This window comes from Athalia rosae, chromosome 6 (genome assembly GCF_917208135.1).
Source record: "Athalia rosae chromosome 6, iyAthRosa1.1, whole genome shotgun sequence".
Taxonomy (NCBI): domain Eukaryota; kingdom Metazoa; phylum Arthropoda; class Insecta; order Hymenoptera; family Athaliidae; genus Athalia; species Athalia rosae.
In genome coordinates, this window is record NC_064031.1 from 11204173 (window position 1) to 11221199 (window position 17027).

At 39.1% G+C, this 17027-nt stretch overlaps 2 protein-coding genes and 1 long non-coding RNA gene across 5 annotated transcripts in view; 2 read left to right on the forward strand and 1 right to left on the reverse strand.

Annotated features, from left to right (window-relative positions):
- Positions 1-6173, forward strand: part of LOC105682979 — an 86232-nt gene extending 80059 nt beyond the window's left edge. The window contains exons 5-6 of the mRNA XM_012395244.3: positions 2563-2660; positions 2768-6173. Coding sequence (XP_012250667.2) covers positions 2563-2642 — 80 coding nt within the window. The 3' untranslated portion in view covers positions 2643-2660; positions 2768-6173. The remainder of the gene's footprint in view (positions 1-2562; positions 2661-2767) is intronic.
- The window catches only part of LOC125501368, a 35203-nt gene that overhangs the window by 10761 nt on the left and 7415 nt on the right, over positions 1-17027 (reverse strand). The window lies entirely within an intron of this gene.
- The window catches only part of LOC105682972, a 34784-nt gene continuing 25764 nt past the window's right edge, over positions 8008-17027 (forward strand). Inside the window, exon 1 of one of the 3 annotated variants that reach the window (XM_048656866.1) lies at positions 8008-9653. In XM_048656866.1, coding sequence (XP_048512823.1) covers positions 9602-9653 — 52 coding nt within the window. In that variant the 5' untranslated portion in view covers positions 8008-9601. The remainder of the gene's footprint in view (positions 9654-17027) is intronic. The other 2 variants (XR_002305482.2, XM_012395237.3) reach the window with 2 other exon arrangements.

A 17027-nucleotide genomic window follows, 5' to 3' on the forward strand; every position in this document is an offset into this window, starting at 1 on the left:
AGCCATCGAACAACCGGTGAAAATCGGTTGAACCTTGATGCGATTTTACGCACCGGTTGGTTGGCGGCTTTAGAATTTAATTCAACAAATTTTGTTCATAATGTATACGATGTAATGTGTATAAATATATGTTTGCGTAGAGGCGATACGTCTATTGATTCAATTAATTAGTGAATCGGGTTAATTACGACGACTAATACGTAATTGATTTACGGTACATGGGCGTCGGTGGCTTGTGAATCTCCGACTATTCTACATGTCGTATTATGCGGCTCACAGCTGGATTTTACGAATCAACGACGACACTGCGCGATAAAATTTTAGCCGATTACGTACACGTACACCGATGGTCGCCTCATACCAACCACGTAAGACTCCGACGTTATGTGCGTAGAGTTGCAACTGCAGTTTCACTGCATGTTCCGAGGAAGTTAACAATGTTTCATAATCCGAAGTTGTTATAACGCAGAAACTGCAGCGGGCTGCTCTTAATCTGTTGACAAACTCATCAAGCTCTACTCATTAAACTAATAACTACTTATCTGGTTATAATTACCATCCCTGTAATTAGATACATTGAGTAACTACGGGGGGGGGGGATAAATTTTAGATTGCTAATCACCATTTTGTCGTTATAATTTCTCAAGAACCAGCGAATCAAGATATCTAATTCAAAGTTCATTCCGTTCGAGAACTTGCAGAGTTGAGAAAACATTCATACCATTATTCGACTACCTACAGGTTCGACTAATTTGCACGGATTTTTTCAAGTAGTGGATGAAAATGGAGATGCTCTCTTCAGATTACGAGGGAATAGATCATTTCTTGGTTGGCTACTTCACTCGAGAGGGCTCTAATCTAAGTGCGGTAGTATTCTAGGGTCTTGTTGTCATAAAAAGTTCTTTTCCATTCGACCGTCGGAACAGCGTATTGCCCGGAGTTCACCCGAGTGGATTTCTTATGGGAAGAGGAAAGAAAGATCGCGAAAGTAAAATAGGAACGCGTAGACTACCGAGGGAAAATTATGGACTAGAACTACCCGGAAGTTCCAGGGAGGAGGGAAAAACTTCCTACGGTAAAAAAACTCCCCTGTTAATCCGGTGACACGTCCTTTTTTGTTTTTCTAATACACTTGACGTTGGATGCGAAACCTTTCGCAACAATTATCTGACCGTCTTGCATTTTTGACTTTTGTTTTCAACGAAAAATTTACAGCGCAATTTTGAGCTCTATCAAACTTTGATTGACAATTGACAATTGAGTTGCTGCGTTTTCGGATGATGATTTCAGCCAAAAAATACGATTTCAAAAATCTCGATACGAGATTCTTGATACAATTACTCGTGGCATTAGTGTCGTGTGACATTGCCAGCTGTCGACTCGCTGTGTACTCATTAGAGACGGTTATTCGGTCGATGTCGACCTTCGGGTGGTTCGAATTGTGTAAACAGCTGTTTCGACTTTGGTCCATCCATGACAGTACCACCTCTCGAATGGTACACTTCGAGTGCCAAACTAGAAAATTTGGCGCGTGCGAAATAGACTACTCGCACTCCTGAACTCAAAAATTTACAATAAGTACAATTTGCCGAACAACCCCCGCGGATGTTATCGAATTACCGAATTCTGTGGCCATGATGTGAACATGAGTTCGAAAAAGGCTGAGGAAGAACGTGTGATAATATTAAACTGATTCCGATGTAAATAAGACCCGGAGTTCAGTTTCCGAGACACACGAGATGTAACATTGCATCGTAGGAGGTGATCCGTGTTCAACATTGCAGGAAGGTGGAGAATTTGACCGACGAAAGGGCTGGGGGCGGGGGGAGGGTGAGGAGGAGGAGGAGGAGAAGAAGGTGGTAAAATAAAGGACACGGTGAAACTGCGGGAAGCCGGTTCGAGGGAACGCCAAGAACGTGAAATAGAAATTCTTCGAGGGTGTTTGGGTTTGAAGAAACACGCTTTCCTCCATAAAGTCGCGACAATGAAGCGTTGATATAACCTTCTTTCTTCTCAGACCACTCTCACCTCGGTAGCCCGGAGCATCATCCCTCTTTTTCCTCGTTCCTGTTCACGCCCCGCTATTTGGCTCCATTATTCCAACTCCCTGCAGATATTTCTGCACTATCCTCCACACTGTCCGTATAAATTCAAGTTCATACGCTGTCGTAAAATTTTATATCTCACGTCTCGTTTTTCGTTTTTCGTTTTTTTTTCTCTTTTTTCCTCTTGTCGCTTTTTTTGCTCCATACTCTCCGCACGCCCGAACACTATCGGCATATTCGCCAATCGGCAATAACAATAATTTCCTCTAACGGTATCTCGATTTTTCCTAACTCTACAATATTTCTAAACTTATCTTTCATCAACATGTCCCCCATTATACCGCCTTGGCTAGTCGCGTTCGATGATAAAACGAACAGGAAAAAGACTCACGATAACCGATCCTCTGCGGATCGATACCTTATTGTATCGAACTTCGGAATGTACAACTTTCGAAAAACTGAATCCAGTCCGATATGGATTGCCAATAATCGTTCAATTATACTTTTATTGTTGCAGGTAACGGGGCTAGTTCGATTTCCGGTGATTTGATTGTACTGCTGGTCGGTATCGTCGCTGGTGTGGGAACCCTTTTTTGAAAAATTGCCTAGAAAGAGGTGAGTCCAATTTTTTGAAACCATTTATCGCGATTCGGCAGCTGCAGCTGGTATGGGACGAGTATAAAATGCATGTGTCATTTTTCTATCTCTCGTTTCGGTTTCAGATCAAGGAATTCCGAAGAATACGATCCGTGCGAGTCATGAGTTACGTGAAAAACCATCGAAACAAAGTAACGATTGTCGGGTCGGTTCCTCATGTCAATCAGCAACACTGTTAAAAACTCATATTACTATTCTCATATGAGAAAAGAGTAAAAAACAAAAAAAATGATAATATATTATCGCTATAAATAAAAATATATGTATATTAAAACCGACACAGGCATATAATCACTGTTATAAATAATATTATATATATATATATTATATATACACACACACACACATATATATATAAACGTAATATTTTTCAAGTATCGTCATCTTTACAAATTCTAGATAGTTCAACGTTAAAATTGCGCCTGTGTGAATAAATAAATTGTGAAAATGAGTAAGCGAATGATGTAATAATATAGACGTAGATAATAAAATTTTAAAACTGACTAGACTGCCGGTGAAAATTGGTTAGGATAAAAACAGAAGATGATAAAAAAAAAAACAAAAAAACCAAAGTGGAAACTTTTGATCAACTCAAAGAATACACCAAAGATTTCTCTACGAATCTATCGATAAAAATTGAACTATGAAAACTGGGTTTTGAATACGATATCGGATGCTGACACGTTCAACGCAGCGCGAGGAGAAAAATTTTCGTTTTTTCAAAGATAGTGGTTTTCAAAGTTGTGTGACGATATTTAAAACCATTAAGATCCGACCTCCACCTTCGGACGTAACGCGAAATCAGTCGGCATATTCTTAAAGAAAATGTGACACGACAATACGAGAAATTATTAATTTCATTGAATTATCAATCCTTCGGAGCGAAGCTTATATATCTGTAACAAATAGATACAGTCAGTAGATAGAGTTGCGAAGAGAGATAAATACGAAGGAATAAAAAAGAACGAAATAATAATTTGGAACGTGGCAGAATATTATGATTACGATAACGGGATGCACATAAGGAGTGGAAGATGTCGCGAAACAGGGTAAAATAAAAATATTTCGCCAAAGATGCATAAGTTTAAAATATATACTTATGAATATGATAGCTTAAAATTCGCGTAGCTGACGTATGAAAATATCGATTGATTCGATTAGAGTTTTTTTTTTTTTTTCCAATTTTTAGATAACCTTGCTTACAAATTTATTGAAATTATTGTACATTGAAATATGAGAGTGAATTGATATTTGAAACTCTTCCGTAGCAAGTGTGGAGTAAAATTTGAACAATTATTATTACAATAATTAGGGTGTGAAAATCGTGATGAAAAAAGGACCGAATAACCCTAAAAAATTCAAAATGCGATTGGTAAAAAAGCGAATGACAGCGTCGTCTCGTAGCGCGATTCTCAGCGATCTTTTTTGCATAGAAAGAGAAGAAAAAAAAAGGTAAATTATAAAAAACTACCTATACAGAAGTATACACGTATTATAATTACCTATCAATGTTTGTTCTGGGAGAAATAGTAAGAATTTAACTAGTCTAATAGCTAATCATGCCGAACCTATAGTTTATATACTAGTACCAAATATTAAATTATATTTGAATTCAGATCAAGTAACATACGATTGAATAAAACCCGCTTCGAAAACATTTAAAAAAATCATTGAATAAATAAATTAATTAACAAATGTATAATAAAATGCGGAATGAATGAAAACAATATTCACTATTATTATAATGATACATAATTACGAGTATACTAGTGAAGTTTAACGTTTCGAAACGACCGAGGAATACTTTGAAGGAATATATATAATATGAAAATAAGATTAAAAAAAAAAAAATCTCCAAAGATATATTATGAACAATCAAAATTCACAAACTATTATCATTCTCCTACGTCTGAAAGATATTCATGTAAACATATAGACATATATTCCAATCACATATATCTATGTTATTGTGTAAAGTCAGTTAAAAAAAAAAAACTAATGAACCAATGATTAAAAACTCTACATAAATATAAATAATCTATGAACGTTCAACAGATGTATGTGAAAAATTCATAAAAAGAGAAAAGGAAACGAAAAAATCAAAAGTCAAGAAAGAAATGAAACATTGCAAGCATTTTGCTGTCCCACAGAGGTAATATAGCTGGTATACATGACATACCCGATGAATTTTCGTTTCGAAACGATGAACAATAAAGCCCCCGCTCTAGTATCCGAGCTGCGGGGGAAGGTATCCGATGCTGTAAAATCAACAATTGTGATTCGTGAACGAACGAAAAGTGGACTAATTTATTTTCAATATATGTTGACCGTACAGCAGCAGGTATTTATTAGTAATTCGCACGTCAATTATTTTTTCACTTTATTTTTCACTTTTTGATAATTTTTCTAGTTTTCTTTTATCGTTTCACTGCTGTATGATTGCCAGCTTTGATGTATATATGTATATTTCAAAATGTTGTTCTCTATTTTTTAATTTTCGAACAAACTAATTCATATGAATGGAATCCTTTTGCTCTGACATATACTCGGATGATATCGTGAATTTCGAAATTAATTGAGAGCAATATTTTATTGGTAATTACGTACCTCCGAAAAAATGAAATAATATTTCCACCTTCGTTCGTCGATCAATTATTATTCAACTGTATCAGCGTTGAATATAATTAGCGTCATGTTGCACGGTAGTAATGATAATAATGGTGATGAATATACGAATAATTACCACGAACCGCAACTATTCTTGTCCGGTCGAAGTTGATTGTGATCGAAGCACCGAAACACCTAATAAAATATGTAGCGTCATTTATTCTGATCCCGTTGCTTCGATTATGTTCTCGGCCTATATTCTGACAATTTTTTATTATCTTAAAGGAATATATTTGTTAGCTGTTTATACACATATTATTATTACCTACGATATTGTACGTTACATATTTATATATATACATATATAATCATTATTACTTCGGATATAGTTGTTGTTACATCAAATATGTATAAAAGGGCTCGATCGACTCGACGAATCATTTCGCTGATGAATAACATATTTGTATATAATTAATAGCTTTGAGAGTGTTACGAATTACGTGAGAGTAAAGTATCCTTTGAAAAAATTGAAAAAGAAAATGAAAAAAAAATTACCAAGAAAGTGAAAAATGGAGGAAAAAGAAACAGAAAAAATATATATATATATATCTATCTAATATATGAAACTAAGTGTAACGTTGGGCTTGGAAGTTTTTTAAAGTAACTCTGATTATCAAGTCATGCATTCGATTATTTGAAATTTTTTTCTTTTTTTTTTTAAATGACGAATATTATGTAAGTTTGATATATATAATAACTATGTATCTGGATATATAATATATTTAGGTATCGCGATTAACTGTAAAATAGTATGTAATAAATTTGCAACTAATCATAACGATCGTAAGTGTGAATGTGGTAGGTGAAAGGAAAACTAACAAAGAACGCGTGAATGTTTTATCCTCACATAAAATATGTATCATGTATAGTTATCATATATATTATATGTATCACCCATTGATTGTACAGCTCTGATTCATATACGGAAAAAATTGAATAATAATAATATGTCACACATACACGTATACATAAATATGTATATACATTTACCATGAACTATATACATAAAGAATATTTATGTATATATATATTTTTAGGAAACATGCGAAAACATAATTAGTGATTTTCAAAATTTATTGTCATCTAAGAAATATATAAATGTGTGTAATGTAAAATAAATCATATATATTATCGAGACGCTAAAAAAAAAAAACCTTCGAACAATTATCAAACTCAAGATAATCGATGAATAAAAGGAAATAATCTAGAAATTTTTTTTTTCTCCAACTTCCATTCAGTTTTTCCTTTTCAAATTTTATTCGCTCCGTTCTCGCAACGTCGCGCAAAGCTCGTCACTAATTAACATCGTATGTTTCCACTTCGGGCTGATCATGATACGTATAACGCCTGATGTGTTGAGTGTGCGAATGTTGGTACATAATTATAATGTATGAAATATAGAAATTAATCAATGAAAAATAAAATTTGTGACCATTTGCTTTTTATCGAAGAACTGAAAAAAAAATTTAACGCAAGAAAGAAAGAAAGAAAGAAAGAAAAAAAAAATTAATAAAATATACAAATTAATAAAAAAAAGATGCAGTTCTTGCCTTTTATTTCATTTGCTCATCCCCCTCCTCGATTATAGTATCACCTTCCCCTCGACCCTCCCTCAATTTTGTAACCATGAAAACTTCGCTCCGTGATGGTTGATGGAAAAATCTTCCCCCACTCTCTGATATTATTTAGTTGCATCGGATCTTGGGTCGGATTAGACACCGATACAGTTTCCGGAATAAATCTTCACCACGTGGAAACTATGAGTAAGGTTGATGCGTACATGTAATTAAGTTATGGGGAATTCGGGATCGAACCTTCACCCGTAAATGTGGATGGATAACCACCGTCGCTGAGTGATCTAACGCTGCTGAATCGCTCGAAGAGCTCTCAAACTACTTGATACCTAATCTGTACTAGAAGCTCCGCTGCACAGCAATTTACTTCAGACCAGGTAGCTAGGTACTTTGGTAACCGCAATCTCGCGAATATTAAGCCTATCGACTAATACACCCTGTAAGTTCCTAGACAAACTGGCTGAAACTATACGTAGGCACGCGGAGAGACAGTTGATACCATCTCAACTATGTATGTTCCTATGATACGCGGATAATGAATCACACGCGGCTCTCCCGGTGGCAAAAAAAAAAAAAAATTCATACGCAGGTAAGTAATAATGAACGAACTAGTTTCTTCGACAGGGTAACGAAAATGCCCATTTTCGCTCCTCTCGAGCAGCTCGAACGTGATTGTTTTTCCTCCGCCCGAGTTTTGAGTGTCATGACTCAGAAACGCATCAAGAAAGAGTTTACCCTGAATATAAACTACATATTTTCCTAAAATAAATTTTATTCGTCGTCACGAGAATCCGAGTCGTTCTATCTTGAACGAATTTATACGTCCATTTTTTTTTGCAATATAGAAGGACGGCAGCTGCCGGCAAATTTTTCTACAAATTGTAAATAAGCTGAGAAGCTTTCTTGGATGGGGGGGGGGGGGAGGGGGTGTATGGAGTACATTCGAGTGGTATATTCCAGGTGGTGAGGGAGAATGGAAAATCGAGTGACGTTTGTACCGAGAGCTTTTACTGCACCGCATCTAAATACTATTTCTAGCAGAGCATTCAGCAAAGAGTTTTCAAAAAAAAAAAACAACAATTCTCTACTATTAATAAAATTGCGAGAGAAGAAAAAGGGCAACGCTCGATTATTATATTTTCGTGAGCCACTCGGACTTTATTTTCTAGCTACAGGTTAGCAACCAAAACGATAGCGGACCGGAGGACAAGGTTTCCCGCAGTTAGAATGAAACGAACGGATCATCTTATGGAAGTGAAATTTCCGAAGATATATAAAAAAAAAGAATAAATAAATAAAAGAAAATTGAAAGTCTCGGTGTTTAGATCCTCGGTAGAATATTCGATCAATTCTTCTCACCACCCGTTGGTTCTTGAAGGTGATGCTCGTTGACGCGCAAACTCGGGAATGCCGCGCAAACTCTGAAAACAAGGGGGTCGTCCGCTTCGTTCGTGTATTGGGGGATAGTTGGGCAGTCGTTCGCCGAACCGCGTTCACTGAACTTATACGTGTAGCCGATTCGCCACCCTTGACCTCAACGACCCCGGATGAAAGCCACCTGGGGTACGGGGAGAGGTGAAAGAACGTGAGCTTTTTCGAGCTTCGCCAGCGGTTGTATTACAGCGTTACCACTTCCCCCATTTCATCCCAACATTTCGCTCGCCCAAATCAGAAGTTACACGAACTTGGCTGCCCGTATTTTTTTTCGGAAGGAAAAGGTGCGGGCGATCAACCGTAATTGAACAGTGAAGGCTACTCCGTGACACGATTTCATCGTGTCTGAGGTCGATGATTGACTCGCGCCGATGAAATCGTTCGACGCTCACCGTAACACGATTATCACTTATTCAACGGCAGAATTTAGCGGAGAACTTTACGAACTGTGAAAATTAATCACGTACGTCGGAAAACCTTTCGACGATACGGATGAAAAAAAGTCGACTCGAGGAGTAACGACGACCGACGATCATCGCGATGACTGAAGTTTAATCGACAAGGCATTTGTACGGGGGGAAAATCCTATCGCCGACTGAAGGCATTGATTGAAAAGCGTTTGATTTTCCTCGGGCTTCGATTCATTGAGAAGAAGTCACTGCGGAACCAATCGTTTGTGATTGATGAGCAACCAATGCCACGTGAGTCTTCCATCATTCGTTTCGAGAGAAAATCAGGTGAATTCTTCTCTCGGAATTCTTTTATCTTGGTGACACTGAATTGAATTCTGCAAAAGAAGCTATCGATAGAAAAAAAAAACCTCACGAATCCGCCGAGTTTTTCGAAGCTGATAAAAACAACGACGCATCCCGATATCCCCCTGCAATTTAAACGTTGCTCGAGTGTTCAAATAATTCTTCATCGACGAGTAAAAGATGGAAATACGTAAAACTAATTGACTGATTATCTTCATTCGATATTGTGCCAATTCGTCGAACAGCGAATGGATCATTCGTGCAAAACGTTCATGGAAAAAAAGGAGATAGCGCAAAAGTAATAAGAAATATCAGACCGAGGTTGAGGCAGGAGAAAAAACTGAAAAAGAAAAATGAAACGTGACTTGAAAGTGGAGACTTAAAATTAATGGATAATAATTTAAAAAACACCATCTACAGTTACGCGTGACACGTGCGAATCCCCCGGGAGTCGTAGAGATCCTCGAAGATGGATAACTTTCAAATATTCATATTTTTTTTTGTCTGCAGTATTTTCAAAGGTAAGTATTTCACTCGCCGAGCGTATAAATTTTCCAGTCAACTTAGATCTTCTTCAAAATTCAAACACCCACGGAAAAATTACAGACAACCAACAGTCGATAGACTCGTTAACCGAATTGATCCATACGCAGTCTGAGATTACATCGTTTATAGTTCGTTTTCCAATATTTACTAACCTCTGGCTATTTTCTTCCGAAAAGAAAAAAAAGAAAAAAAATCGCGAAACTATTTCACATCTCGTAAACCGATTTTCCCTGAGCCACTGTCGCATCAACTGAATTTATACGACTGCCTTTATAGGGCAGTGAATTTTAGTGCGGGGAATCAGTGGCGTATTTGAATTTAGTGTCTACTAATAATGGCTGTATACTTACGTCTAAGTAAGCTGGCAAGCTTCCGATGGGGTTGTAAAGAGGGGGGAAAAAAATTAACCGTTAATCCGATCCGCTTTCCCCTTTTCTCATTATCATACACGCACGATCGAATGACGCTATCCAACTGCAATTCACGTCGGTAAGTATAGGAAATGAAAATAATTTATGTACTTTTTTTTATCGGCTATCGCGTATACGGGCGCGGGTGAGAAAATATACATAAAGATAGAAACATATCCCTTTGGAAATATCATTTCTTATTGGCCGACGTACGTAATAGCGGACGTATTGCCAAGATATATTACTATACGAACGAGACAAGATCGATCCTTTTCTCACCTTCTTTCGACTCCCCATCGCACCCAACTAATACCGATCCGATCCCCCCCCTCCCCCCACACACACACACGTATGCGCTCGTATACGTACACTCCCCGTGCATACTGGTTATTTTATACACCCATGCGAGGAACATATGGCTTTTCTACTCGAGTTCCTATCCGCTGCCGATATATTTTTACGCAACCGACAGGATCGATCGTATATTTATACGGTTACGGACGTCAAATCAACGACGAAGTATCACGTTGACGCGGGAAATAATATGAAAGATATACCGAACGATCCCCACTTACTCACTGAATCGATTTCTTACCCTAATTCATGTTCGCGAATTTACAATCATGGTATCATGATAAAGCTCGACATGGTAAAATTTAGCGGAATTCAATCGGAGTACAGGAGAAGAGGGGGGTCTGAAGGATAACCACTGAATACGGTTAACGAAATGGAACATATCGAAAGGATTCAAATTTTGCTTTCTATCACAGAAATCAATAGGTTATAACCGTACCGCGATATTGAGAGTCCGTTGGAATAATCATGACGCAAAACCGGTGCATCTGTACGGTATTGAACCGGGGTGTACATTTCTGGTCTACCTGTACAAACGCCGGGGCAGAATCAAATTTCGTTCACAAGCAGTGAAAATATTTACAGAATATTCGCCAATTCGGTAATACAAGCTTATTAATGGACTATGAATTTGCTATACGATACCCGTGCAGATGCTCTACCTGCTACGGCGAATTATCGCCGTAGTACGCTCTAATGTATACGCTCAGTAAAATATATCGATCGACGATATAATCGAAAATTTATATTCCATCGATGGCATCTATACTTTCATATCAGCGACGATCATCGAACCGACGAAACATTCGGACATTCGGAGATTACCGTTGAACTTTTTTTTCCAAATCTTTCACAGAAGTGCTTCTTTATTTGGTTGCATTTCTTTTACAATTCTTTGTTTCGATTCCTTCGTTTCATACTTTTCAGCGTCTCTCTCTTCTCAGCCGTACCCCGTCATCCCTCGTTATAAATCTCGACGGTAAATTTTCTTTTTTTTTTTTTCACTTTTTTGCCCCCCCCCCTCCCCCCGCTCTTCTCCTGATGGAAGATGTAAGGGAAAGTTATGCAGCGACAAATCGTCCCGTAAGTAAACCACCGAACGGAGTGTGACGCCGCAAAGTTAGTGGATTGAATGTATTTTTATCGCAAAAGTTTTCTGGCACCAGTTATCGACACGCTTAAAGTACTTAAAGCGCTTAAAGTGTTCCCCTAAGATTCGCGTGGCCCTCCGCAATTCTCCTGCGGTTCCTGGATACTTTTTACCCTCTGTGTAGGTACGTCGGTATACGTTACCAGATAGGTGTATACATATGAACCCCCCCCCCCCCGTGCACGCGCAGTTATAGTATGAAGTAGTTCGACCCGGACCATAAAGATTGTCTCTTAAAGTTCGCTCCTATACCGGAAGTTATATCTGCCGAACAAGCTGTTCCCGCGAGGGTCGCGCATAGCCCCGTGAATATCCCACGGGATATGCCACACGAGTATACATATACGTATACGTAGGCACATATGTACGTATATATTATTTATACGCGTACGTTTGTACGCGACAACCCGGGGGCACCGATCAGGCCTACAATAATAAAATATACATTTGCTTAAGTTAACCGCCTCTTACCCCTACTACGCCCAAATAAAATCGCTTTCAAAAAAGCAAAATATCGGAGCTTTGACTACACATGTATACGTATATACATAGGTGAACCAGGAGAAGATCCAATTTCTTTTTAATGTCAACGTATTCGGTTTTTTGGTTCTTTTTGGTTTTCATCCAGATATAACTTCATCATATTTTTTTGATCAGCGGAGCGAACGTAACGGAATGCACCATGTCGCGTGCGTATGGGTAAGTAGAGAATGTGGGAATTTATTTTTTCCTTCAATTCCAACTGAATATAAAAATTATAAAAAATGACAATTACCCGGATTGTGGGGTAGCATATAAAACAGCTGGAAATGCCGCGTATGTAATATTAGAGACGAAACAAAACTGATTGTGAGCTGAAACTATACGGGAGAACGCCACTGCGGAAACGCTTTCAAATTCGCACAGGGGAATAATACGTTATCAAAGAAATTAACCGCGTGTGTATCATAAACGCAAATTGTTCTAATAACTAGTTGACTAAATCACTGTTGGGGTGTATCCACAAAATTGTTAATTCGTTATTGTTTCCAAACGACGATCCAATTTCGCCGTATCACATGAGCGCTTATACCGGTTATCGGGCGAATATGTTCTCTCGTACACGCGTCATCCGTTCACGTGTTTTACAAGTAGTTAAGTTTATCGGAATTCCAAAGGACCTAATGACGCGCGTTTAAATTCACGGTAAGTTCAAGTGCGCGTGTGAACCTAACGAGTAAAGTTGAGAAAAGTCGTTCATCGAACATCATATAATACGGGCGAACAGCTGCTCAAGTTTTCAACCTCAACCGATTGCGCGGTTCTTCATATTTCGAAAAACTTACACCGCTCAAACGAGGTTGACTTTGTGAAAATTAATTTTCATTCCATCAGATGCACAGCCATAACTTTTTCATTCTCGAATTACGAAATCCAGTAAAATGCGGCGGGAAAAGAACGAGTCGAAAAATTATCGGCACGCAACGTTCGAGTTTTCGCGGTAAAAGTTGTAACGTCATACGTCATCGGGTTGTTCGGATACGTACAGATTGCACTCGACCCGCGTGCGTTAGGTTTATCGCCTCTTTTTCACAACGCGACCGATGGGTGGCCGGGCGTAAATGGCGGGTCCGCTTTTCATTTTTACCCGCATTTCCGTGCTCCGGGGAACCCACCGACGCGATACGCGATACGCGCGAGAATTTTCAACGACCCCCTTCGCTCCTTTCACCTCCTCGGACCGCCGCGTTGCCTCTTGTTATACACACACTAAAAATCGTGCCCTGCGCCTCAACTATGCGAGTCAGTTTACGCTTGTAGGTGTCCGTTTGACTGATCGATCACTTGCTCCCTACGCCCTCATTTTCCGACGCTTTTAACATATACACTGTAATTCATATAATGCCGTCAATTATCCGTATAACGACGGAAATTTCACGTATATAACGTGAAATTACAATAATAAGAAAAAAAAAAAAGATACAACGAAAACAAACTGCGGTGTAAACTTTTTTTTTTTTTCCTTTTTTCGGGAAAGTTCGATAATCGACGCAGAGATTTCTTTTGGAAAATAACGGATGATGATTATCACAGATTTCTATGAGAAAAAGAGAAAAGTGGGGAAAAAGGTTGTAAAATTAACGTCAAACTACCTTTCGTGTGAATAAAATACTTTTGCAAGTTCAGCCGATGTCGTGGGGTAATTTTTAACATCTGTATGAATAAATAGGAGGGTAAAATTTTGAAGCTCGTAACACGACAGGAATACAGAAGCTCTTAAATTGTTCTTAAAATATTTAACACCGTTTTCGTCATGAGAAAAATGCGCCTGTGCCTTGACTGAGAAGAAAAAAAACAAAAAAAAACAAGAACTTTGCGAAAAGAGGAGAGAAAAGTTTTAGTGGATAATGCCCGCGGAGCTGTTCCTAATAGTTTATTAGCTCTCATGGGCCACATGTGCCTCGCAAGCACATTCAACCGCAAACTTTTGGTTTTAGGCCTCGGAGAAGTACCAAAAATACCTTCAGAGATTATATAGGTATGTGTATTTTTGTTCCCCCGTTTTTTCGACGACGTTTTTGTGAAATTTCTTCCATCTATTTTTTCCACCCTCGTATACCTCTCGTCATATCGGGTAAGGCTGAGTATAATAAAAACCGAGCATCAAAAGCGAAATGTCCACTCAGCGGTAATTTATGTAATTTCATGTAAAACGTGTATAAATGTTATACGTACGTACGTGGAAAAGTAGTCCACGAATAGAAAGCAAAAAAACACTAGAACAAAAAATAAATAATTTCCCAGCTCGCATTCCGTACAAGTATAAATATATATACACGTGTATATATGCAGGTACGTATAAAGTAGCTAGCCAGGTAGGTTGTTCGGTAGATATTTACATTTAAGGGTGTATGAAATTCGTATACGTGCCGGGGAGTTAATTGGACAGAAATTATACGTAAATTCTAGATTAATAGCGCAAAGGTTATACCGACATGCATGCATAACAAGTTGAATGTCCTGCACTGCGAAGGACCGCGTTGGCTTTGTGAGTCGTAAAAAAGTATTGAAAAGAAAAAACAGAATAAAAATCAAAAGCAGATATACTCGACGGGGAAAGAGAAAAGAGGAGGGGGGTGAAACACCCCGTCGAGATTGCATAATCAGCATGTTTTACCCACCGATATATTAAGTCCACGGATTATATAATGTATGTACATACACGAGCGTGAGCTGTTCTCGTTTTACTCTTTTTGCTCGTTTTTTACACATCCCTAGTAGCGACCACAAAAATTTACATGCGTATCTATTTCGAACGGCTTGCATACCTTTGATTCAACGTTATGCGGACTTGAACGACGAAAAAATCCCTCCTAAACTTTGTCATGTACATACATATATTACATATACACGTATCCATGTACACGCATGTATATCGGGTATCCCCACTTGTTAGCATCACTTAACTTTTGAATAAGTGAAAAGTTTAAGCCTCCAAGAGATCCGAGCTATCGGTTATCTGATTTTCAGAATTTTCCAATTCAAATGCTCTCCAAGTTTCTCGTCTCCGTGGCTTCGCGATGCGGTGTGGAAAATTTTCGCGAGCACAAATCTATTCCCGATATACACACACAGAGAGAGGTGGGGGCGATATCGATCTTCGGATGTTTCACTCGCTCGCTGGACACGTTATAATAAATTATAATATTAGAGTAAACTTTATGTACCAATCGGTGAGACTACGCGCCGTAAAAGTCGCGTGTAGATAAACTTCATCTATAGCTTTTAAGTCTGAAACTCCCGCGATGTAATGTCGAGATAGCGGAGTAAGCGTCGGTGGCACGACACCCCGACTCTAAAAATCAATATGAAATTGAGTTATTATCTGAAATGGTACTCTGGCAATAAGTTTTGTAGAACATAGTGTTTAGGGTCATTCCCGGCCTCGGAGGTAAATTTTAAAAATGATTAAAAACTAGAAGCGAACACCGACGAAGGACTCGGGGAGCGAGTTCGAAATGTGCAGCGACGAATCCTCGTCGGGTGAAAATGGTGGATGAAAAGACGAGAAAGAAGCGGAGATCTCTGACGTTGGTAAGGAAAGGGTGAGTCGGTAGAGAATTCCAGAATTACGGGGAAGGGCTAAATAATTAACTGACTACTGAATATGCATGAGCGTCTCCCCGTTCGTAGTCGTCTCGGTAGCAATGGTGGGTACGATTGTTGGTAACTATAGCTTTGACTGTCTCTCACTTCGCGTCAAGTTTTCGCCCGTGTCTTGAACCGGAGAAATAAATTAGAGGACTTAAAAGGTCCCGGAGAGGATCTTGAAAACTGTCTGCTGAAACTACCCGCCGCGAAAACTATGACGGAGATAGTTCAGTCACCAGTATTTTTCTATTACAGGGTCTCTGCTGTAATTATCATTTTTCACGCCCTCCCAACGCTCAAATTTCGGATCTAATTTATATACTGTGGAACAAGGCGGAGTGTCCAGTTAACCGATTGCACAGTCGGAATTTTTACGGGAACATTCAACGATTCGACCGAAAAATATCGAGCACAACGAACCAGAGGATCACGAATAATCAGCGAATCGTTCGTTGCAGAAAAAAAAAAGTGATCCTCTCCGTTATTCTGCGAAGATCCGGTGTTCTCGTGTGTTCCACGCGTACCTATACCCGCATCGCGTTCGCGTAGCGTTGGTTGCCCCCCGTGAAATAGTTGATACTCGAGACATCAAAGGAATCGAACATAAGTCTGAACATACCTTCAAAGGTGAGTGCGTAGGGCGATGACCTTCGAAGTGGTCCACCCCGGCGGTCGGGTCTCGCAACCTCGCGATATTCGTTCCTGTCACTCTCGCGTAAGGTGAACAAAAAAAAATATATCCACGTGAAAATTTGCGAGTGGGAGTTCCGCATACCGACGATCGTCGCGTGTGCGTGCGTGCGTATAATACACGTACGTGCACGTGTGCACGAACGGTAGTAAAAAAAGCATACACGTAGAAGGGAAAGAAAAAAAAAAAAGAAAAAAGTTGAAGAATGGTATTCTTTGCGTGACAATGGTCCTGCGGCACTTTAAAGCGTCGTAAGTACGAGTACGCAGAGCTGTTAAGACGAACGCGCCCGAAGGCAAAAAGCCAAAGTAAAAAGCCGAAAGTCAAAAGCTCCCGAATCACAGCCGTAGCCTCGCCTCGGAGTTTCACGTTCTAGCGTACAAAGTCAGAAAAGCGCGCACTTATAGAGCTTCGAGTGAGGAGTGCGTGCAAAACGAGGGAGGGTGCCGCAGCACCGCCCGACGCGTCACTCGCATGTACCCACGTTCGCAAACGTGTGCCCCCCTTTATTCTCAAAGCTATTTTTTTCCTCCGCTTTTCCTTCGCTCTCCTCGTTTTTCCTTCAACTCCTTTTTGCCGCGCGATGGTCTTCCCGAGCTAGCGTACACACAAA